At 33.6% G+C, this 24572-nt stretch overlaps 1 protein-coding gene and 1 non-coding gene across 12 annotated transcripts in view; one reads left to right on the top strand and one right to left on the bottom strand.

The window, feature by feature from the left end:
* Positions 1 to 226: 226 nt before the first annotated feature.
* Positions 227 to 24572, bottom strand: part of OXR1 (oxidation resistance 1) — a 479036-nt gene continuing 454690 nt past the window's right edge. For 8 of the 11 annotated variants that reach the window (XM_017528983.1, XM_037738704.1, XM_017528989.2 and 5 more), the window contains 6 exons: positions 14710 to 14790; positions 12739 to 12864; positions 11794 to 11946; positions 9981 to 10076; positions 6392 to 6465; positions 227 to 2095 (listed from right to left, as the gene is read on the bottom strand). In XM_017528983.1, coding sequence (XP_017384472.1) covers positions 1960 to 2095; positions 6392 to 6465; positions 9981 to 10076; positions 11794 to 11946; positions 12739 to 12864; positions 14710 to 14790 — 666 coding nt within the window. In that variant the 3' untranslated portion in view covers positions 227 to 1959. The remainder of the gene's footprint in view (positions 2096 to 6391; positions 6466 to 9980; positions 10077 to 11793; positions 11947 to 12738; positions 12865 to 14709; positions 14791 to 24572) is intronic. The other 3 variants (XM_017528986.2, XM_017528987.1, XM_017528996.2) reach the window with 1 other exon arrangement.
* LOC119471330 lies at positions 23550 to 23611 on the top strand. Its single transcript, XR_005200361.1, has one exon. It is a non-coding gene; the product is annotated as a U7 small nuclear RNA (small nuclear RNA).

The raw sequence follows: 24572 nt of genomic DNA, 5'->3' as shown, positions 1-24572 counted from the left end.
TTTCCCATGTGTCAAGCACCCTCTCCCATCTATCTCTATTTTAACAACTGTAGTGCTCCCTCTAAGTGAACGCATCCTTCTATCACTATTACTGCTAACACCATGACCACCACCACCACAATGCAGGCTATTAGAAGCATTTAAAAGAAACACATAAAAGACAGTAATAGGCTTAATCAAAGACTTGTTAAAATATGAAAACAAGTATTCAATGAATCCAAACTTGTTTGTATTTCTGTATTTGATTTTATTTGGTATATGCCACTATGACTTTATTGTAGTTGAAATCCATTACAGGATCTTTTTATAATGATTAGTCAACTCCACAAAGACAATAATACTGCTGTGGAAGACCAAAGGGGAAAAAAACCATTATGTTTATTTACAATAAACCTAAATTGTAAACATTTAATCTATATATTGTTACTAACTTATAATGAGACAAGGAAATGATGTCCTGTATTTCTATTAATATTCAGCAGTAGCATATTATAATAGAACATCAGATTTTCTTTTCCATTAGCATTATGCTTTCTTTAAATAATTATCTAAACTTTCAAAAGAACTAAATTTGTAAGTGCTATACAACTAAATCTACTTAAGCCAACATATTTGGCTTATAATTTCATTTTTAGAATAACTTAAAGTGCTATAAGCAACCTGGCAATCAACACTTTCTATAAGAACAAAACTATCTTTAAACATTAATTTACAAGATATACAATGTTTATCTGGAATAGCTGAAATTTCAGCACAAAGTCACTGTCACATGTATAACAGCAGGATTCTTTTTTGCATAACATGAAGCTTTAAAATTAACTGATGAATTATTGCCACAATGGCTATTATTGGTTTCCTACAAAAGAGGATAAGAACTACTAGTGTATTCTATCTTTTCATTTTTTTGAGGTCACTTGACAGTAAGTTTGCATATTCAACAAGTCTACTGAGTTACAATATTGTCTACTATAATCATTGCCCTTTATAAGAGCAAATGCTAACGGTAATTAATAACATATACCACTCAAAGAAAATCACAAGCTTTTTTTTTTCCTTTTGAACAAGAATAACCTATATTTTGGGAGCTGGTGTGCAACAAGGCTAAGACAACCAAACTATAAAACAGTATACCTGACATAGTATGTTGAAGAAATATGCATCTGTTTCATAGTTTTTGTACTTACGATAATGCCTTACTAAGCTACACATATGTAAATAGTATGTTTTCTTGCTTAATATATTAAATCCAATAGAATCATTAAGTTCTCATTCTCCTTTGTGATTTGTAACTTTATCAGATAATTTAATGATGAAAGCATATGCCCAAACCTGCAGATCATGTGTACTCTCATCTATTACAACCAGAATTCTCCTCAAATTCCATTTTTCTTAAAAGCAAATTGAAAATAACCTGCAACATCGTTAAAGAGAATGTTGTATGAATAAAAACTAGATCTCAGTCGTCTATGAAGTATGTATTATTTTGGCATGTGATTTTCCTTCATAAGAATAAGATGAATATGTCCAAATGTCACCTGTGCCAACTTCACAGATACATAAGTATCTAGTCTTCATTTCCTCAATGTCCCAATTAGATTGTTTTAGTAAATGAATCAATATAGTTAAAAAAATAATAAACCAAAACAAGTTCAACAAAAGAGCACCATCCTACTAGGAGACTGAGATAACGTGAAAATGAACTCATTTGCCCAAATTCTAACAAACCCAAGCTGTTATACTAGTACATGGACCCAGTCCATGGTGTTAACCTAAAGAACTCTCGGACAGGAATAGGATTTGAAAAATAAACTCCAAAATTATACCTGTAATAAATAGTGATACAGACTAATTTTAAAGCACAAGTGACATGTTACGCTGTATTGCTTCTTGAACTTTCCAAACAATGCTTGTCCATGTCAGGTTTGGGCCATTCTCCCACTAAAACAGAGAGCACTGTATTTATTCAAAAGCCCAGATTTCAATATCTTGGATAAAGAAATCTTCCTTCTTAGAAAGTGTACGATTCCCAAACGTTTTACAAGAATGACTTCTTCCATGGTAGAGATCTCCATCAAGCCAAAGGGCAAATTCTCCTCTGCAATACATACATAATAATCTGTTAATATTTATGCCCTAAGTTGTAAAATAATTTAAATGAGACTTTGAATATCTAACAAGCCTAAAATTATTAATTTTATCAAATCCTTCCCTATTCCTTTCCACATTGACACAATTTTGGTTTATTCTGATTCCATTAAAAATTTATTTATGATACAGACCAAGGAATATTGTCCTCTAAAATAGGATTAGCTTTTGAGACAGGTTCTACACTCTGTAATTTTTTGCCTGGTATTTTTGGGTATATTTTTAGTATTTTATTTTTGTGTGTGTTACATGTGTATCTTTTTAGTACGGTTTTAACATATTTAACATGACTTTCTGAAAGGCACAAAAACTCAGTATTGTCTAAAATAAAATTTGGTGATTAACGTTAAGAACCTAGCAAACAACTCTGGTTTCCTGTGTAGAAAGTTGTTTTCAAAAGAGCTCAATTTGAAAAAATTTTAAATGGGTAAATATGAGATGCTGAGATTCAAGCAGAAGAACTAAGATATAATCTAGGTATAACAGGAACTTAACAGATAGATTATAATGTCCCATTTATCTAATTATCTAATCCATAACCCAGGGGGGAAAAAAACAAGTTATGAGAGGACTTCTTTCCACTCTCTAGAAAATGTTTCCCTACCTAACAGAAAAAGCGAGGGGCCAAAGACTAATAATTAACAATATTCAGAGAGATATCCCTTGGGATACTCTAAATCTAAACTAAGACATCAAGTCAGCAGAATTGAGTCAGAGTTTAGGAGGGGAAGACTTTTTTAAAAAATATGGGCAGTTATATTTCAGTGAAAGGAAAAACTGGTCTGGGATCAAGACTTGTCTGTCAACTCAGTGGCCATTATTTATGTCAAACTGAGTTAAGTCACTTAACCTCTCTGGGGTAGAATTTGTCAACTATATAAAAACACAAAGAAAAAAAAAGAAAAGCATATTACGTGATCTGTAAAGACCTACACAACTCTATAATTTGAATGGCTATAACCTCTGACCTTCAGGCTTACCATCAGGAGTCACATGGGATCACAGAGTTAACTGACTTGTATGGGAGAGGAACTGATCTGTTTTTAACACTATCTTAGAACAAAAGAACTATTTATTTATATTCTGTAATAAAAAACAGCATCAAATATACAGTTAATGTGTATTAATTACATAAATTTTAAGTCTAGAGATGTGTTTCTGTTTAAGTAGAGAAGGGTGGCTACAATGACCATGTAGGATGGTTCCTTTAAGAGTTGGGGCTGGGCGTGGTGGCTCACGCCTGTAATCCCCCAGCACTCTGGGAGGCTGAGGCAGGTGGATCACCTGAGGTTAGGAGTTTTCAGCCAGCGTGGCCAACATGGCAAAACCTCATCTCTACTAAAAATACAAAAATTAGCTGGGTGTGGTGGAAGATGCCTGTAATCCCAGCTGCTTGGGAGACTGAGGCAGGAGAATTGCTTGAACTTGGGGGCAGAGGTTGCAGTGAGCCAAGATTGTGCCATTGCACTCCGGCCTGGGTGACAAGAGAGGAACTCCGTCTCAAAAAAGAAGAAGAAAAAAAAGAGTTTTTACTTCACAACAAAACAGAAAAGACTGATCAGTATAGTCATTCACAATGACCAGGTACCGAGATCAGCCAGTGTCATTCAAGAAGAAAGCTGATGGTACAAAAAACTGTAATGGTATAACCAGTGATGAGATTCTGATGGACCTCTTCTACAAATGAAAATGGGACTTTGCTAAGATACAAGATCACCCTGAAAATCATATGAATCCAGAGTCTATAATACAAAAGCACTGCAAAAAATGGATGGTCCCCAAAATGCCACCTGCCCCATGAGGAAACCATCATTTTTTAAGGTTCAAACTGAAATTAATATTTGACTGATTTGTTTGACTTTAAATGTGCATTTATCATGTTTTAGGCACTGGTGCTGGAAAACACAAAGAAAAATTAGAAACTGACTTTGAATTAAAAAGTTTATTGTCTTATGACAATAGACTTCTAAAGTTTCTAATACTAATGGCAACGATATGCCTTTAAAGAAACATCTGAACTTATGTGCTTTTTAAAAGTGCAAATAGACTATCATAGCCAATCTATTAGGAGATTATGAAAGGGTCAGATTTCCTTGTAAAATCCTCTTTTGCTAAATGTGAAATGTGAAAGGGTTAATAAAAATGATTATACATTTAGTTGTAATCTCAGATGACTACATCTAAGAAGTACCTCAAAACTGACCTTCAAGACTCATTAACGACACTGATGCTGCATTAAGTTTTATTACCAAGTATGAATAGGTTATTCCAAGGTAACCTTAATTTTCTGAAGCCCTAAGTAGAAGCTTTCAACATTTTCGTCAATTTTGTAACAACACATATAAAATTTGACTTGTATATTCATTTTAGGACTATGAGTACCTCTGCATTTCAAAGAGGTATGTGATATCCAAATATTTAAGTAAATGCATTTAAGAGGTTACAGATCTGTCCCAGGTGAAATACATAGAAAGCCAGAAAGGGTATTTTTCTATGTGCAATGCTTTCAAAGATGACTCGTATAAGTTTCTGAAAAGAGAATGGCTAAGGAAGTAGAAGGAATAAAAGTAGTCTTCTAAATCTTTAATGTCTTACAGTTCATGCAGCCAATGATACTGCAGGCATAATTCTTACTGATATCAGAAGAAAAAAGATTATGTTGGATGAAAGAAAATGAGTAAAGGTGGCTATCAGTTTAGGTGGCTATCAGTTGTTGAGTACTTACTATGTGCTAGATACTATACGAGGATTTGCATAAAAATTGTATACTTGTGAATTCCTTACAATCTCCCTGTAAAACTGATTTAATCTCCAATTTATAGGTAAGAAAGTTTAGATTTGTTAAGGAGTTTGCTCAAGTTACTACATATAGCATATGCTGAAGTGAGAATCTGAATCAGATCTATCTGACTCCAAAGCCTACATTAAGTCCACTACATCATTATTTTTCTTTTGGGGTGCCTTTCCCTTTGAATTCTAGAATATCAAGTCCCTGTAGTTTCTCCCCTCTGAATCTGTACTCCCCTTCAAACACTGAAACCTCGTATTATTTTATTATCAAATAACCCAATAATTACTTTAGCTTGGTGAAATCATACTGTACAATAAATCTAGTTCCAGCAGACATCTAATGACATTGTGTATATCATTTCTGAAGGCTTAAAGCACCCATAAAATCTTGAAATTATAAGCCACTACCTTGAGTGGACTTCTTGGAGAGCTAACAGAATCACATATAAGACTACTCTTTAGGGGAGGGCTGAATGACAACACCACCAAAGGTATAATTGGACCATGTAAATATATGCTGAGTCCAACAACTAAAAATAACAGAGAAAGCTACAATAACCATGATCACTTTTTATTCACTCAAATTATATCCTCCAAACACCTACTTACAGAGAAGTTGTAAGAAAATGTGTTAATAATAGAATAACTTGGGATGATGAATATTCTTTGGTGGTCTAAATAAATTATCATTATATATCCTAAACTGTGGGATACAAATAATGTAACACTTGTACAAGTCTGAAGATTATTTAGCATACCTATTTCTAATACTGAAAGACAGAAATACCAAAGGAAGGAGTTGATGCTTGCTAAGACCATGCTAGGTGGGACCAGAAAAGGCTACCTCCAAACTGTAAAGATTAAAGAAGGCTGAGATACCAAATAAAAAACAAAATTCCTCACAGTACTTGCAATGTCAAAATAATTAAATTATTGTTTGATTCATAATTGTTAAAAACAAGCAAGCCAAAAAATCCTGAAAACTTGACGGATCTCTAAAATTTTATGCAGAAATATCCATTTCTATTATTGTCTAATATATCATTCTAAATGGTCTCCCGAGTTAGAATAACATGAAAACAATTGGACCTGTGCTATACATTGGGAGAAATATAATAATATTCCATCATAATTATTTAAAAATTAGAGAAGTTCAAAGGTACCGGGATATTTCCCTTTCTATTATCAAAGAGCCACTGTGCTCTAAAGAAAAAGATGGGCTTTAATAAACAGTGAATCAACTAAACAGTATTTTAAAATGAAGAAACAAACACCCCAACAATAGTTTCACATTCTACACTTGACCACATTCTTGCAAATATATTATACTCTCTTTCTCATAATATACAAATTTGAAATCTAATGTCAAAACGTTCTAAAGAGAACTGAATTTATAATCCAAATACATTTTTAAAGTTCTTCAAAAATCTCATAGTGAAATGTTCAAGAGACTTACCCTCCACCACCAAAAGCTAGTGAATCCATGTCTCCTTTGATAAAAAACATATTATCTCCTGTCCATTTAAAGACCTATATAAATTTAAAAAAAGCTTTAAATATATAGATGAAAATGGTTATTATACAGAGTTAACTATCCAAAAAGAGTTAACAAAGCACAGATTGACAGTATAGGAATAACAACACCACTAAAAAGCTTGGCACAGAAGGATCTGTTGGTTTGGGTTTCAGTGTTTTTATGACTAAATTTGAAAGCACACACTCTAACATACAATGCTGAATTCCAGTTTCTGAAATCTTAACTTTTCACACATTTCTTTCTCCTGACTCTACAGGCACCAAGAGTTGGATGGTTAATAGAAAAAATGGAAGAAGAAAATGAGTTTAAAAAAATCAGACATAGGTGCCATTAACTTGAACCATTACACATAAATGTATATTAATTTGATAATATTTTAATATAGGGCCAAGGCCTTTCTTTGGATATATATTTACTGATCATGGTTGTTAAATAAACCATGCCCATAATGTGTATTTATGACTTCCAGTTTCAATTTCTTTAAACAACAGTGAGAACTTAAAATCATTTGATAAGTCCAAGGGCAAACTAGACATCAATATTCTTAAGTATCTTTTTCTAACCTTTTATGGGTGTTTTACCTAAACCTAACATAGTAACAATTTCTAGCAACTTTATCAAGTGTTTCAAAAGTGTTCATTGTAGTTATAAATAAAACTTTCTTTTAGTACTCACTTTTCAGTTACATAACATTTAATTAATTACATCATTACAGTTATCAGGTAGCAGTAACATAAAAAGTTTGAGAATAGCCACAAATGCACAAATGATGCTTAGAAAATCTGTAATAACTACAAGTCTTCAATTAGCTGTTGTTATCAGTTGACATATTTTATTGAAGTAATGAAAAGCATTGGTTATTCTGGTGAGCTAGTTAAGTACAAGTTTGTTAAAAGAATCTCTATCATGTTACCAAATCATTCCATTTTGTTCACTAGTTTTTATAACCAATGGTGTGGTTTCCTTTTCTTGATATTAAAATAGAATTTTATTTCTTAGGGAAGGTTTTACATGCCAGACTCCAATGTGCCAAATATACTAACATTGCACTCAAGGTTTTAAAAAAAGTCACACATTCACTAAAATTCATTTATGCCTTTACATTTTAGATTTTATTGGCATTAGAATGTATTCAATTTATCTTAGTCAAGCCACAGTAAAGCCACACAGGTAAAGTAAAAGAAACCAGTTAATAACTTTTTATTTAAATCCAAATAATTGATTTTTTTATGTTTTCAAGACTTTCATCATTAAGCTTAGTCATTAAATGTTTCTAGAAATTTCAGAACAGTTTATAAACAGAATAGTAATGATAATGTATATTCCCCACTGAGTCCATAATTTGTGTTTGGTGCCTCCTCAAGTATTACATATAAATGATCTTCATTTAATTATTAAATGACCAGGTCATATTTTATGATTCCTCATTCTATCTACAGGCAAGTTGAAGTTCAAAATGGTCAAAGAAAACTTAAATTACCGGGAGTAAAAGGCAAAACTAGGATTAAATGCAACTGTGAATGACTCCAAAGTCCATGTTTTTTTCATTTATGCCATCTCTTGCTTTTTCTTTCATGTTCAGGGGTACATGTGCAGGATGTGCAGGTTTGTACACAGGTAAACGTGTGCCACAGTGGTTTATTGCAAAGATCATCCCATCAGCTAGGTATTAAACCCAGTATCCATTAGCTATTCTTCGTGATGCTCTCCTCTCCCCACTTCCAACCCTCACCCCTGACAGGTCCAAGGTGTGTGTTGCTCCCCACAACATGTGTCCATGTGTTCTCACCATTTGGCTCTTGCTTGTAAGTGAGAACATGTGGTGGTTGGTTTTCTGTTCCTGCATTAGTTTGCTGAGTATAATGCTTCCACTCCATCCATGTCCTGCAAAGGACATAATCTTGTTCCTTTTTATGGGTGCATAGTATTCCATGGTATACATGTACCACATTTTCTTTATCCTGTCTATTACTGATGGGCATTTAAGTTGATTCCATGTCTTTGTTACTGTTTTTTTTTTTTCCTTTTGAGATGGAGTTTCGCTCTTCTTGCCCAGGCTGGAGTGAAGTGGCATAATCTAGGCTCACCGCAACCTCTACCTCCCGGATTCAAGCGATTCTTGTGCCTCAGCCTCCAAAGTAGGTGGTATTACAGGCATGCACCACCACATCCAGCTACTTTTGTATTTTTAGTAGAGATGGGGTTTCTCTATGTTGGTCAGTCTGGTCTCAAACTCCTGAACTCAGATGATCCACCTGCCGTGGCCTCCCAAAGTGCTGGGATTAGAGGAGTGAGCCACTGTGCCCAGCTCATCTTTGATAGTGTGAATAGTGCTGCAATAAACATTTGTGTGCATGTATCTTTATATTAGAAGGATTTCTATCCCTTTGGGTATATAGTCAGTAATGGGATTGCTGGGTCAAATGGTATTTCTGCCTCTAGGTCTTTGAGGAATTGCCACACTATCTTCCACAATAGTTGAACTAATTTACATTCCCACTAACAGGGTAAAAACATTCCTTTTCTCTGCAACCTTGCCAGCATCTGTTGTTATTTGATTTTTTAATAATAGCCATTCTGACTGGTGTGAGATGGCACCTCATTGTGGTTTTGATTTGCATTTCTCTAATGATCAGTGATGCTGAGCTTTTTTTTTGTAGGTTTGTTGGCCACATGTATGTCTTCTTTAGAGAAGTGTCTTTACCCACTTTTCAGTGAGGTTGTTTTTTTTCTTGTTTGCTTAAGTTCCTTGTAGATTCTGATTATTAGACCTTTGTCAGATGGACAGATTGCAAAAATTTTCTCCCATTCTGTAGGCTGTCTGTTCACTCTGATGATAGCTTCTTTTCCTGTAAAGAAGCTCTTTAATTAGATCCAATTTGTTCATGTTTGCTTTTGTTGCAACTGCTTTTGGCATTGTCATCATGAAATCTTTGCCTGTGCCTATGTCCTGAATGGTACTGCCTAGATTTTCTTCTTGGGTTTTTAGAATTTGGAGTTTTACATTTAAATATTTAACCCATCTTGAGTTAATGTTTGTATATGGCTTAATGAAGGGATGCAGTTTCAATCTGCTGCACATAGCTAGCCAGTTCTCCCAGCACCATTTATTAAATAGGGAATTCTTTCCCCACTGCTTGTTTTTATCAGGTTTGTCGAAGATCAGATGGTTATTGGTGCACACTCTTATTTCTGAGTTCCCTATTCTGTTCCATTGGTCTATGTGTCTGTTCTTATACCAACAACATGCTGTTTTGGTTACTGTAGCCTTGTAGTATACTTTGAAGTCAGGTAATATGATGCCTCCAGTTTTGTTCTTTATGCTTAGGATTCTCTTGGCTATTTGGGCTCTTTTTTCGGTTTCATATGAATTTTAAAATAGTTTTTCCTAATTCTGCAAAGAATGTCAATGGCAGTTTAATGGGAAGAGTACTTACTCTATAAATTGCTTTGGGTAATATGTTATGTCATCTCTTTATAAACAAAATATTGAAATAGTGGTCCTTACCTCAAACTCTGGACAGAATGTAAAAACAAAGGTCTCTCCAGTACCATAAAAGCCATCACTCACTTTAAATGGCTCAGATGCTAATGCACCAAAAACCTAAGGATAAAAACAGCATATTCAATGACATGACTAATACTATATTTCAGTAAGCATTATTTCATCATATATGTTTAAATAAAAATGCAAAAAATAGAAATTTGGTATAGTTTTATCTAATTGTATTTAAAAAGGGAAAAATGGCCAGCTGTTAAATGATGTACATCATTGTCAACTACAAAGCATATTGGTTTTTCAATGGAAAAACAGATTTTTTCTTAGTTTTTAAATTTTAGGATGTTTTTGAAAGTAATTAAACATATAATTTTAAAAAGTGGTTAACACATTTCAGGAGGACTTTTATGTACAATGTATGTATAATATGGATAACATGATGCTATGGGGTTGTGGCACTTAATAAAACAAGTCCTTCAGTATAGGTAAACATCTATTACCTCTAAAATATCCTTTTTTTTTCTTTATCATTATACAGTAAATTATATGAGGGCAGGTGTTACTTGTGAATTGTTTTGCCCTTTAACCTAGTGCATGACCTTGTACATTACAACACACAGAGTACCCTAATGAGAAAACTGATGAATAAGAGACTTGACCTAGTAACTTCCGTGTTCTGGGTCAGAAATGGGAGTGCAGAGAGTCTGATAGACAATTTGTACAGTCACTGTCTATCCTAACATTCTATCTTTATAGTCTTAATTTTTAAAAGATTTCCTTATTGAAAGGTTACTTTACATATACATTATACAAGAGTACACAAAATATAAATGTACAGCTCAATTTAGAATTATCACAAGTCAACGTCCCATGCAACATTCATCAGACCAAGAAACAGAACACTACGAGTTCTAGAAGCTCTCTTTGTGCTTCCTCTCATCAATAGTCTCACTGAACTGAAGGAGCTGCTAGCCTAACTCCACTATAGATTCATTTTGCCCACTGATAAACTTTCTATAAATGAAATCATAAGAAAGTTACTCTTTGGTGTTTGATTTCTAATTCAGTATTATGTTTGTGCCATGGCATGTAGCAGCAGTTCATTAATTTTTGTTGGTGCAAACACTTTTTCTTGGATATGTATGTGCCTTGGGCAAGTTGATGAACTTGTTATGTCATAGTTAACTCATCTTTAATATAGAGATAACAGTATCAATCTCATAGGACTTTGATGATTATATAACATAATGCATAAGTGATTAGTCACGTTCCTGACACATAAACACACTAAAGGTGTTAGTAGTACTAGTGTTTTGTTGTGTTTTAATATTGCCATTTTAACTTCTCTTTAGTTTCCAATTATATCTGACTCAAACTTATTGTTTGCAGAACAAACCATTACTCCTATTTGTGCTTTTTTTCTTGCTATCACCTTCACACGATTAACTTTAATTAAAACTTTACCCATTATTCAAGATTCTGTTGATTTCTACCTTTTCCATGAACCTCATTCTTATCTCCTCACTTTTTCTAGGTTATTACTAAACCTATGATATTTTTGCAGCATTAGAGATACTGGTGTGTGTAAATGTTCTTTTCTACCACACTATAATCCCTTTAAAGGCAGTAATTCTTAATTATCACTCTCATATTCATCCTCTGTAACACTCAGCATTGGCCTGCAAATTAAAAGTACACAATAATTATTGGGTCAACAACAAAATGTACTAATAAAGTAATTTTTATCAAAGAAATATGCTAAAAGTTACTGTTACTGTAACCTCTTAAAGGATAAGCAATCTATACAGTTAGTGTTTCATACCTGTCCATCACTGTCTTTAATCACCATCAGCACTGGGGTGTCTAAACCTGTCATTGTTCGATAAAGAGTTTTCAAGCTTGTGCCATGCTTTCCAGTACCATAAACAAGAGTCCATGGATAGCCAATCGTTCTTGGTGGAAGATGCTTGGTAAGCTTTAAAAAACAAAATGTTAGTATTTACTTGATAACTTGTTGTCCACTATGTAGAATACTAATGCCAGCTGGAATTTAATGTTGCTTATAAAATGTAGGCTACAAAAATAAATTAACCGTAGAAATTATTATACTCAAAGATACTAAGATGATTGAAAAATATTACATGTTTCTCAGCATAAAATATTAATTGTCTATTAGGAAAACAAAGAATAATCCTGAACCAGACACAGATTAGAACAGAGATAAGAAACATGGATTACTTACTGCTTTTGCCTTCTATATTGAATTAACAAAAATACTAGTTAGATTATTAGCTTGATTATTAAAACACTTCTCAAATAATGCGCTAGGGAGATAGACTGTCCAAGTTAGGAATCAAGCTTTGATACTTTTTTGCTTTGTGACCTTGAACAAGTTAATTGGTCTATGCTCCCAATTTTTTAACTTAATTAAAAATGTGCATAATAAGAGCATAAAATTTCTGCAGCAGTTGTAACAACTACGTGAAATAATCCACATAAAGCAAGTAATGAGCACACAACAATAAAATAAATATTGGCTATCATAGTGTCTCACCTAAATTTTTATTTATTTTAGTGTCTGCTTACCTAAATCTCCTAATACCTTCTATTAACACTAGTTGCTATGTTTTGCTTACTTTTTCTTTTCATTGGAGTGGAACAGTAATAGCGTTAATACTGTTGCTTCAGAAAAAACTAAAAAGAGGCTGTTTTACTCTTGTGGGTGTACACTCACATTTAGAAATGCACACATGTGAGCATGTCATACCTTTTCAATTTGATCTGGCAGTAAAAGTTCACTGGGATCACTTAGGTTTGGTCGAAAAGATTCAGACTCCAGGTCTGCTTTCACTGGAGCAACCTGCTTTGAATTTATGTCTTCCCTTGTAGTAATCTAAAAAAATAAATAGCAATAGTGTATTAATGTAAACTTGTGACATGCTTTCAAAATTGTCAGACTTTTCAGATAAATAAAGCTTTACATCTTAGAAAAGGTGGCTAAAGCTTTAACCTTAAGATTTTATAGGGCAAAAGATGCCCCATATCTAATATCTATGATGCAGCCAATGTAGAAAAGGATTTTATAACAATATAAGTAGACGTTTTCTCATCCACTACATGAGGAAGGACTGGTAGGAATGATAAATCCCCATATTTCTGTGTAAAGGAGATAGTTGCATGCATCTTTAATTTAGCCCTTGAAGGGCAAAGTCAGCTAGCTAGCTTGCTGTGTGTATCTGTCTGTGTGTGTGTGTACACATGCTATTTAAAATAGAATTTTTTTTATGCTAAATACAAAATTTGTCAAAGATAAAAAAAATTCCTGGGTGCCAAAATTTTAATGTAAAGAATAGAATAAAAAGTATGACTTTATTTTCCATGGCGTGTGTGTACATTTATTTGCTTCACTGAAAAAGTTATTTTTAAAAAATGCTTTCAATTTTTAACTTTCTAAACATTTTTTTAAATATACTTGGAACAAACAATAAATTTTGCAGTTAATTTGTGCATAAATTTATTTTAAAAATTAGATGACTCTGTTGCATTACAAAGAATATATGCTTTTGCTTGGTAGAAATGATTTCACTGCTATTCTTAAAATGATAAAAATGTTAACTAAAAATAAAGCTTACTACTGCACAGTATATTCTATTGGTGCTTACTTTTTAATATTAATTTTAATATATAAAACATAACATTAGAAAATAAAAGAAATGAAACGTTCTTTATGAAACTTTTAAATTGGCAAATACGCAGAATTCTATTGGAGCAGATAACTAAAATACAGCAATGCTCGGCGACTGTGATTCTATATGGGAATGAAATCTTGCTAAATTATTTTGTTCCTTTAACAGGTTTCTTAACAAAGCTGAGCAGCATATATTTGCAACCAATACTTGTTCTAGAACTGTATTGTTTTTTGACAAGAAGCTAAATACTCATTCTTTCATATCATCATGTTTCACCCTTCTTTTGATGATGTGAAAGGTAAAAAGAAAAAGAAAAAGAAAAAGAAACCCAAGGTAGCATTAGAAGCATTAAAAGAAAAAATTCAGTAGGTCTAGCAAAGCCATGAAAGCATATCTAATTATGAAGAGGGAAACATACTATAATAGACAACACTGAAAAATGAGTTTTCAATTACATTGTTTTCTTGTTTCTAAAANAAAAAAAAAAAAAAAAAAAAAAAAAACAGAAAGATTGTTTCACAGAATTTTAAATAATTTAACCAGTTCTGTGTCTAAACTATACTATTCCAAAGTAGTTCTAATACCAGCCAAGAATGCCTCAAGAACAAAACAGTCTGAGATATTTGATGTGATGCTGATACAAATGAAATAGCCTTAAAGAAAATATTTAAGCCTTGCTATTCAAAATCTTTTAATTTTCCTATAGTACTGTATCTTTCAGATTTTGTTTAGAAAAGATTCAATCTCAAAACCAACACCATTCTTCCAATGTTAAATGAATAAAAACTCCTCACCGCTGAAAGAAACACACAATACTGAGTATAATTCTGAAGTGACAGAACATTCTTCAGAATATTTTTCAAATGAAAACAGAAAAGATAATCCCATAGCTCTTCAAGGGAATATAGCAACCTTTAATGCAAAAAGGAATTTTATTTTAGTGCTGCAGTCAAAGCAAATTCTTTGAACGTGGGATTGGCCATGACAAAAGACACTAAAAATCAGGAGTATTTAGTCTCTGGAGGAGTTTAAACTACTGAAGGGGGCACCTGGAGGCGTCTGCAGAGTGTGCGCAGTTCTTCAGTATTTAGAGCATCGATCCTGCGGTGATACTCAGCCACTGACACTACCTAAATATGGAGACAGGAAGACAATAATTCTACTGACAGTTGAGAAAAACAGAAAAAAAATTAATAATAATAAAGAAGAGGAGAAATTAAAATGGGAAAAGAGAACTATAATTAGGATTTCTTTTCCCACTCCATGCTGAAAATTCAAGAGATTCATATATCAAACTAGATTTTGATCAAACTAGAGTGAAATACCCATGAATGATTTTCACTACTACATCCAACTGGTTGGTAATATAAGGTTTACTTTATGGACTATTCTATATAGACTCAACTTAGTAAATAGAAATTATAGTTTTTTTTTATACAGGAAACTATAGAAAACAACAGACTTTGCTAACATCAAAGATAACAGCTGAAAACTAAACAATCTTGCAGTTACAAAGAAAGTGGTAGTTTCAACCACTCTCTCCAAATCAGGTGAGCTCAAGCATTATATCCTAATGGCCACGCTGGAAGAACTTCTTCTAGGCAGAGGTGACACATATATCTATCTATATCAGAAAAAAAGAGAGGAGAAGAGCAACAAAATATAGAAGTACATTTAAAAACCTAAGGGAATAAGAAGTTCTAGAAAGTAGAAAATTAGATTTTCTAAAGTATGTCTAATCAAAAGTACTTTCTAAGCATGTCTGCTTTATCCTTTTAAATGACTTTTTTTTTCTAGTTTTTGCCGCTTTTTTGTGTTATTTCTTTATGGATTTTACTGTGTCACTTATTTGTGACTAAAATTTAACAACTTTCCTACATTCTAAATTCTGAAGGAAAACTTTCTATCTTCTGTAATTGCCTAGACCATGCTCTTGCACAGTATTGAATTTGAAAGCCACAAATGACAGATAAACACAATAACAGAAAGCCCACAAAAACAGGTAAATTTACTCAGGTTGACACAATAGTTACACCTTTTTCAGATCATGACATAATTCTAAACACAGTTAGCATACTACAGTGAATACTGTGGTGTCATAAACACGTACTGATTTTCCTGAGCTATGACTAGTCCCCCTTGTAATCCATCAAACAGATGTGCAAAGTCTCTGGCCACAAAATGCAGTTAAACCAACTTGCTCATAAAGAGTTTAGATTTCAAACAGAGCTTTATAAGGTGTTTTATTTAGCCAACCAAAAGGAACTGGCTACCAGTAAACATCAAGGTAACTATGAAAAGCGATGTAAATTTGTTGAAAGTTCTGAATGACACGAGAATAGAAAAAAGGAAAAGAGACAAGACAGATTTCATTCTGGCCATTATTATTATATTGAATTTTGCGAAGCAACAAAGCATACAACATGGTAGCTGACTATGAACTTAAAAACCAGAAGCAGTTATCCTCTCTAGCTTTGTGGGGAGAGGGTTTAAATAAACCTGGGTTCCATACCACCCAACTATCAATTTCATTATAAAATAATGAAAATGATAAAAGTCATATCAAATCTAGTTTTTAAGTGAATTACATGAGGAAATGCATATTAAGGACTGAGTATAGTGCCCAGAACATATTAATGAGAGTTCCTATCATTAATGTGACTTTTATTTGAGTACTTTTTACTAATTACCCTGAAGACTAAAGATAACGGCTGAAGAGCCTCCTTATTAATTTTTGGTTTTTATTCTGAATGAAAATATTTCAGGTTTGATATCTCAACTATTTTTAATATTTTGATTATTCTGAATTTAATTTTTTATATTTAAGTATTAGATAAAATAATGAAGGACTTTCAATTATTCAATTAAGAGCAACAGGATTTCAATAAAGATTAAAGAAAAATTAGAAACTAAAAATTAAAAAAAAAATCATGGGCTTGCTTTTCTATGCCCAGCAAAACAGGTCTCTACTACTAATTAATGGTCAATTAAATTTTTCTTTCTTTTTCCATGGCCTTCAATACAACAGTTTCATAGACAAGAATTCTCAAATGATATAACTTATCTACTCCTCTGCTTTCCTTCTGTCCCTCCAGTTAGCATTGATCTTATACCTATTTTCTAAAACTCCTTCATTTATAATATTAAACACACTTCCTGGGTGGAAGTGAAATTAATTTATGCTCACAAAAGAGATCATTAATAACCTAATCGTATTAGCATTGCTGAGAGTAGGAGTTACTAATAAGAGAACAATAAACTGCCATGATAAGGCTAAGCTTATCTTAATAACACTTGATAAAGTCAGTTTCTTTCATGTCATCAATCTACTTTTTCAAATTTATTTTTTTCAATTTTATTTTTTTCTAGGACTTAAAAACTTACTGCTTTCTTAACCGTAAACATTTACTCATGTCCTGATGGGTGAAGATACAGAAAACTGTCAAAAAAAAAAAAAAAAAAAAAAAAAGCCTATGAGTTAATAGAAAAAATGGATTTGAATTTGAGTACAGGAATATACTTTCTTATCTCAAAATAAACAGATAAAAGAACTAAATATTCCCAGTATGTGTGAGGAAACTGGAATTAGTCTTAATTTTTACACCCTTGACAAACCATACTCCATGTATAGAATTTGTTACTTTACCCAAAAGATTAAACCTAAGTAAAAAATGAATACAATTCTCCAAAATATCCCATATTACACTCTGAATTATTAGGGATACACAGCTGAGAAAACCAAGACCTTCCAATTAAAAGTGCATTCACTGGCTAAAAAATCGTTTCTTTTTTTTTTTTTTTTGAGACGGAGTTTTGCTCTTGGTACCCAGGCTGGAGTGCAATGGCGCGATCTCAGCTCACTGCAACCTCCGCCTCCTGGGTTCAGGCAATTCTCCTGCCTCAGCCTCCTGAGTAGCTGGGCACCACCATGCCCAGCTAATTTTTTGTAGTTTTAGTAGAGACGGGGTTTCACCATGTTGACCAGGATGGTCTCGATCTCTTGACCTCGTGATCCACCCGCCTCGGCCTCCCAAAGTGCTGGGATTACAGGCTTGAGCCACCGCGCCCGGCTAAAAAATCGTTTCTTGATGAATAAAGTATCTGAATATACTGCTAAGTCCTACCTGTAGGAACTAAGTACCTTGACCTATACTCTGCAGAATTAAGTACCACTCTCTAATCTTTTCAGTATTTGACAAAGCACCCTCACACAGAGAAAGTATTTCCCTAAGCCTTGATTTCTACAGAATTACCAATAGAAGGGTAGGGGTAAATCCACCCATCACTATTACACATGGACTAACAAAAACAGAAACTAGAGAAAATTTGTAGTTGCTGCCAATCCCATAAGTAAGAACATGTTCATCTCTTAGAAACAAAGAATAATACCTGAGGCCTAAAAGTCTTCTTTCCCCAAGATTACTCAAAAACAAACCCCAAATCTCCCTTCTTTTAACTGTCTTGTACACTAACAAAAATCTGGTAGTTATATGCCATTGTGCCATTTTTATACCTTCTTGGTAAAAGGAAATGCAAGAGAAAGAGAAATACCACCTAATCAATGCCACTTATACTTTCTGGTACCCAAAAATATGTTAGAGAAGGAAATATAATTCTGAGCTTCTGTAGCCAACAAAAAGAGAATACAACAGCATCCTTGAAGTCACATAAGCTGTTGTTCTAGTAGATTTTATCACATATAGTAGTATATATTATATATTTTATATCATAAAAATATCTTATATTTTATCTTATCATGTAGTAAAGACTGTTGTCTTTACTACAAAATAAGATGTAAATTATGTTAAACTTTGCCTCATTTTGCCCAAATTAAAGCTACATCTTTCAAAAATAACATTCCATTTTGAGACCAGCCTGGGCAACATGGAGAAACCTTGTCTTTACAAAAATACAACAAATTAGCGGGGCCTGGTGACATAAGGTGGAAGGCTCACCTAAGCCTGGAAGGTTGAGACTGCAGTGAGCTAAGATCAAGCCATTGCACTCCATCCTAGGCAACTGAAATCCTGTCTTTTTTTTTTAAAGACAAATCCAGAATGAATTCCCATAGTGAAGTTTGATTTGAAAAAATCTGTATTTAAAATCACTTCCTAACTGTCGTTCATTAATACTGGGAAAAGGAAAACGGGAAGGAAGAGAGGAGCCATATCTTAAACTATACTAAAAAAAAAGTGTATTGCAAATTATAAATCAACCATTTAAAAAGGTTTTTTTTTTTTTTTTTTTTTTTGAGACGGAGTCTTGCTCTGTCGCCAGGCTGGAGTGCAGTGGCGCAATCTCGGCTCACTGCAACCTCCACCTCCTGGGTTCAAGCGATTCTTCCACCTCAGCCTTCCGAGTAGCTGGGACTACAAGCGCGTAGCACCACACCCGGCTAATTTGTGTATTTTTAGTAGAGACGGGTTTCATCATGGCGAGAATGGTCTCGATCTCTTGACCTCGTGATCCTCCCACCTCGGCCTCCCAAAGTGCTGGGATTGTTACAGGCGTGAGCCACCGCGACCGGCCCTAAAAGGTTTTTTAAAAAGTATAACTGAGATGCTAAGAGATGAAAGAATATGGAATCAAATTAAATCTGAAGCATAGTAAAATAAAATTAGAGCAGAAATCAATAGATTAAAAACAAAATCCATAGAAAAACGCCAATGGAACTAGAAGCCAGTTCTTCGATCTTTGACAAGATCAATAAAAATGATGAACCTCTACTTCTAGCCAGGATAAACAAGATAGAGACAGAGAGACAGAGAAAGAGAGAGAGAGAGAAAGAATGAATTAATATCAGAAATGAAGAGGGACCATCATTACTGATCCCATGGATATTAAAAGAATAATGAAGAAAAACAATAAACTGTACACTCATTAATCTGATAATCTAGATGAAACAAACCAATTCATTGAAAGATACAAACCACCAAAAGTCACACAAGAAACAGGTAATGCATGCCTATTATCTCAGCTACTCAGGAGGCTGAGGTGGGAGGATCACTGGAGCCTATGAGTTCAAGACCAGCCCAGGCAACATAACAAAACCCAAAATCAAAAAAAGAAAGAAAGATATGTATTTTTTTTAAATAATCAATAATTATTACCATTCTAAAACAGAAAGCACAAAGCTCAGACAGATTCACTGATGAATACTACCTAACATTTAAGGAAGAAATTATACAAATTCTCGACAATCTCTTCTAGAAAACAGAAGCAGAAGGAATACTTCTTAACTAATTCTGTGAGGCCATTACTCTAATAAAAGGCAAATTACTCTAATAAAAGGCAAATAAAAACATTACAGAAAAAAAAAAAACCCTATAGGCAGTTACCTCTCATTAACATACATGCAAAAATTCTGAACATAACACTAGCAAATTGAATTAAGCAATGTACAAATGCACAGCATTATATACAATGAACAAGCAGAACTTACCCCACTTATGGAAGAATGGTACAACACTGAAAATCAATTGATGTAATCTATTACATCAAAATGGTAAAGAAGAAAAATCACAGGATTTTATCAACAGATACAAAAAAAGCACTAGTCAAAATCCAACACTAATAAAAATGCTCAGGAATGTAGGAATAAAGGAGAACTCCCTCAACTGGATAAATAACATGCATTTAAATAATTCACTTAACATCATATATAAGAGTGAGAAACAAGATCCTTTCACACTAAGACTGGGAACAAGGCAAGAATGTCCCTTCTCACTAATCTTACCTGACATTACGCAGGAAGTCCTAGCTAATGCAGTAAGACAAAGGAAGAAAATAAAAGGCATATAAATAGGGAAGAAAGATAAAGCTGTCCTTGTTAGCAGATGACATGATTGCTGGCATAAAAAAAAAAATCCTAAAGTATCAACCAAAACACTACTGGAATTAAGTGATCATGGCAGGCTTTCAGAGTGCAAGATTAATATGCAAAATCAATGGTCTTCTTATATATCAGCAATGAAAAATTGGAATTTGAAATTTAAAAGAATACCATCTATATTAGCATTATGTAAATGAAATACATATAAATCTAACAAAATATATAGAAGATCTACGTGAAGAAAAGTAGAAAGCCATGATGAAGTAAAGATTTAAATACATATTCCACATTCATAGGCAGGAAGATTCAAATGTTGTCAAGCTGTCAGTTCTTCCCAACTTGATGTATAGGTCCAACACAATTTCAATCAAAATTCTATCAGGTTATTTTGTATATATAGGCAAACTGATTCTAAAATTTATAGAAAATGTTTATATGGAAAGACATAGAATAGCCAAGACAGCAATGAAGAAGAGAACAAAATTGGAAGATTGACGCTTTCAACTTCAAGACTTTCTATATTATAAAGCTACAGTCATCAATACATCAGGGTTTCAGCAAAAGAACTGACAAATAGATCAATCATACACAATAAACTACTCAGAAATATCCCACATAAATATCGTCAACTGATTTTTGACAAAGGAGTAAAGACAATTCAGAGGAGAAATAATGGGCTTTACCCTAAATGGTACTGGAACAACTGGACATCCACCTGCAAAACAGTCAATTGAGACAAAGTCGTTATACCAAATGGACTACAGAGAAAAACACAAGACTGTGAATCTCCTAGAAAATAACATAAGGAAAAAATCTGGGTGACCTTAAGTTTGAAGGTGCATTTTTAGATAGAATACAAGTACCATCCATGAAAAAGAAAATCACTGGCCAGGCGTGTGACTCGTGCCTGTAATCCCAGCACTGTGGGAGGCTGAGGCGGGTGGATCACCTGAGGTTGGGAGTTGGAAACCAGCCTGACCAGTATGGAGAAACCCCATCTCTACGAGAAATACAAAAATTAGCTGGGCATGGTGGCACGAACCTGTAGTCCCAGCTACTCAGGAGGTTAAGGCAGAAGAATTGCTTGAACCTGGGAGGCAGAGGTTGCAGTAAGCCAAGATTGCACCACTGCCGGGCAAGAGCGAAACTCCGTCTCAAAAAAAAAAGAAAAAAAAGAAAAAAAAAGGAAAAATAAAATTATTAAATTAAATTTCATTAAAATTAAAAACTTCTACTGTGTGAAAGACACTGTCAAGAGAATGAAAAAGACAAGTTACAGACTGGGAGAAAATCTCTGCAACATACATAAATGATAAAGAACTGTTATCTAAAATATATGAAGGAATGCGGATAGGAAGCTCTATGTTTATGTAAAACATAACAACAAGATCAAGCAACTTGATTAAACATGGACAAAATATATGAATAAATATCTCATTAATGAAGATATGCAGCTGGGAGCAGTGGCTCAGGCCTGTAATCCCAGCACTTTGGGAGGCTGAGACAGGCAGATCACATCAGCTCGGGAGTTCAGGACCAGCCTGACCAACATGGAAAAACCCTGTCTTTACTAAAAATACAAAATTAGCTGGGTGTGATGATGGGCACCTGTAATCCAAGCTACTCAGGAAGTTGAGGCAAGAGAACTGCTTGAACCAAGGAGATGGAGGTTGTGGTAAGTCGAGATTTGAGCTGCTGCATTCCAGCCTGGGCAACAAGAGCGAAACTTCGTTAAAAAAAAAAAAAAAAAAAGATATGCAAATGGAAAGTAAGATTATGAAAGGATGCTCATTATCATATATCACCAAAGAAATGCAAATTAAAATAAGATTGAGATATCACTACACACCTATTTAAATAAAGGTTAAAGTCCAAAGCATTGACAACAACAAATATCAGCAGGGCCGAGGAGAACAGGAATTCTCATTTGTTGCGGGAACCATGCAAAATGGGTAAAGCCAAATGAAAGACAGTTTGGCAGTTACTTTTTACTTTTTTTTTGGTAGAGACAAGGTCTCACTATGTTGCCCTGACTGGTCTCAAACTCCTGGGTTCACGTAATGCTCTGACTTCAGCCTCCTAGTGTTGACATTACAGGTGTGTGAGTCACTACACTGGCCTACTAAACATACTCTTAACATAGGACAGAGCAATCACGTTATTTGGTGTTTACCTAAATGAGCTGAAAACTTGTGTCCACACAAAATTTACATCCAAATGTTTGCAACAGTTTTTTTCATAAGTGCCAAAAGGTGGAAGAAAGCAAAATGTCCTTTATCAGGTGAATGGATAAAGAAATGGCTACAACCATACAACAGAATATTATTCAGCAATAGAAAGAAATGATACTGTCAAGTCAAAAATACATAAATAAGTCTTAAATAAAAATTGCTAAGTGAAAGAAGCCTATTTGAAAAGGCTATTTACTGTATGCTTCCAGCAATATGACACTCTGGAAAATGCAAAGCAGTAGAAAGGCCAGTGGGGGCCAGATGTTCACTGGAAGGGAATGAGTGATAAATAGTGTGGCACAGGTAATTTTTAGGGCAGTAAAATTATACTATGTGATACTACAACTAGATACATGTCATTACACACTTGTCAAAACCCACAGAATATGCAATCCTAACAATGAACCCTAATGTAAACTATGGACTCTGGGTGTCGATATATCAATACTAGTCCATACACTGTAACTGTAACATATATCACACTAATGCTATATGTGAATAATAGGGAAAACTGTGCTTGGAGGAAAAGAGAATATATGGGAATTCTCTATACTTTCCATTCAATTTTCCTGTAAATCTAATACTGCTCTAAAAAAATAAAATCTATTAATTAAAAAATGTCAGGGGGATAATAAAATACAAAATTCATAGTGGTTACCAACTTGGGGGAGATATAAGATGAGATGAGAAAAAACACGTAGGAAAATGTAACTACATTAGTGATGTTCTAGTTGGAATACTGGGTAGCGGTACATCACAGATGTTTGTTTTACTATTATGCCCCATAACTTGCATAGATAAGAGATATGCTTTTCAACTACTGAGTTGGTGTTACAGCTTTCTAAGAATTTATCTTGCAGGTTTTTCGGTCTTCACCAGAAAGCCCCTTATGCTATTAAAATTTTTTTAAACGAAAAATAAAAAATGATTGAGGCAAATAAATTAAGAAAAAATATTCAACACTGAACATATGTGTATACTTTTTTCAACTAGGTTGTGACTAGAGAGCAGATGTTTCACTTACCACAAAACATACATAAATACTATTTAATAAATATCCCATGACTATCTACTATAGGTAGGCAGCATAATATTGAAGAATAGTGGCTTTGGTTTTAGACTGCTATCTTAATTCTAATTCCGATTTGTATTACTTTTGTGAACTTAGGGAGCCTCATTTAGTTTCTCCATTTCTGATCCTTCAAATGGAAACACTTGTGTATTTTATGAATAAATAATACGTATAAAGTATATACAAAATAGGTTCTGTTACATTAAACACATGAAATAAATAATTATCTTCCCCTTGTTATATTTTGAAGATTTTTGAGGGCAAGTATGGCAAAGAGTTTAAGGGCATGGGCTAGAGCCAGAATGCCTAAATTATCAGCTCTGACTTACACTGGTTGTAGTATGATTTATATGTCCCTCTGTTTTTTCATTTGTAAAGTGGAGATGATAAAGAAATATTCCACAGGGTTGTAAGGATTAAATAAGCTAACTCATATTAAGTGTTTAAAACAATATTTGGTATACAGTATCAGTAAAAGTAATTATTTTTCTCATTATTATTTTTATCTCAAGCTGAAGTCACTGGAAAGATTTTTACATTTAATTAGCTCTTCCTAAAATTCTACCTGTTGGCTAATTCTTGCACAGATGTAAATAATTCAAAATAGCCACTTTTCTCCTGTTTTCATATATGAAACCCTAAATTTAAAAAAAAGTCTGGTCTTTTCATATGTGATGGCCTAAACTAAGAAAATGGCGATGAAATCAACTACTACTGATAAAGGTAATAAAACAATGATGCTATTTAATAACTTGAGACTTGGATTAAGACTAAATC

Source organism: Cebus imitator, unplaced genomic scaffold, assembly GCF_001604975.1.
Source record: "Cebus imitator isolate Cc_AM_T3 unplaced genomic scaffold, Cebus_imitator-1.0 Scaffold56, whole genome shotgun sequence".
NCBI lineage: Eukaryota > Metazoa > Chordata > Mammalia > Primates > Cebidae > Cebus > Cebus imitator.
This window is presented reverse-complemented; position numbering and strand designations above follow the sequence as displayed.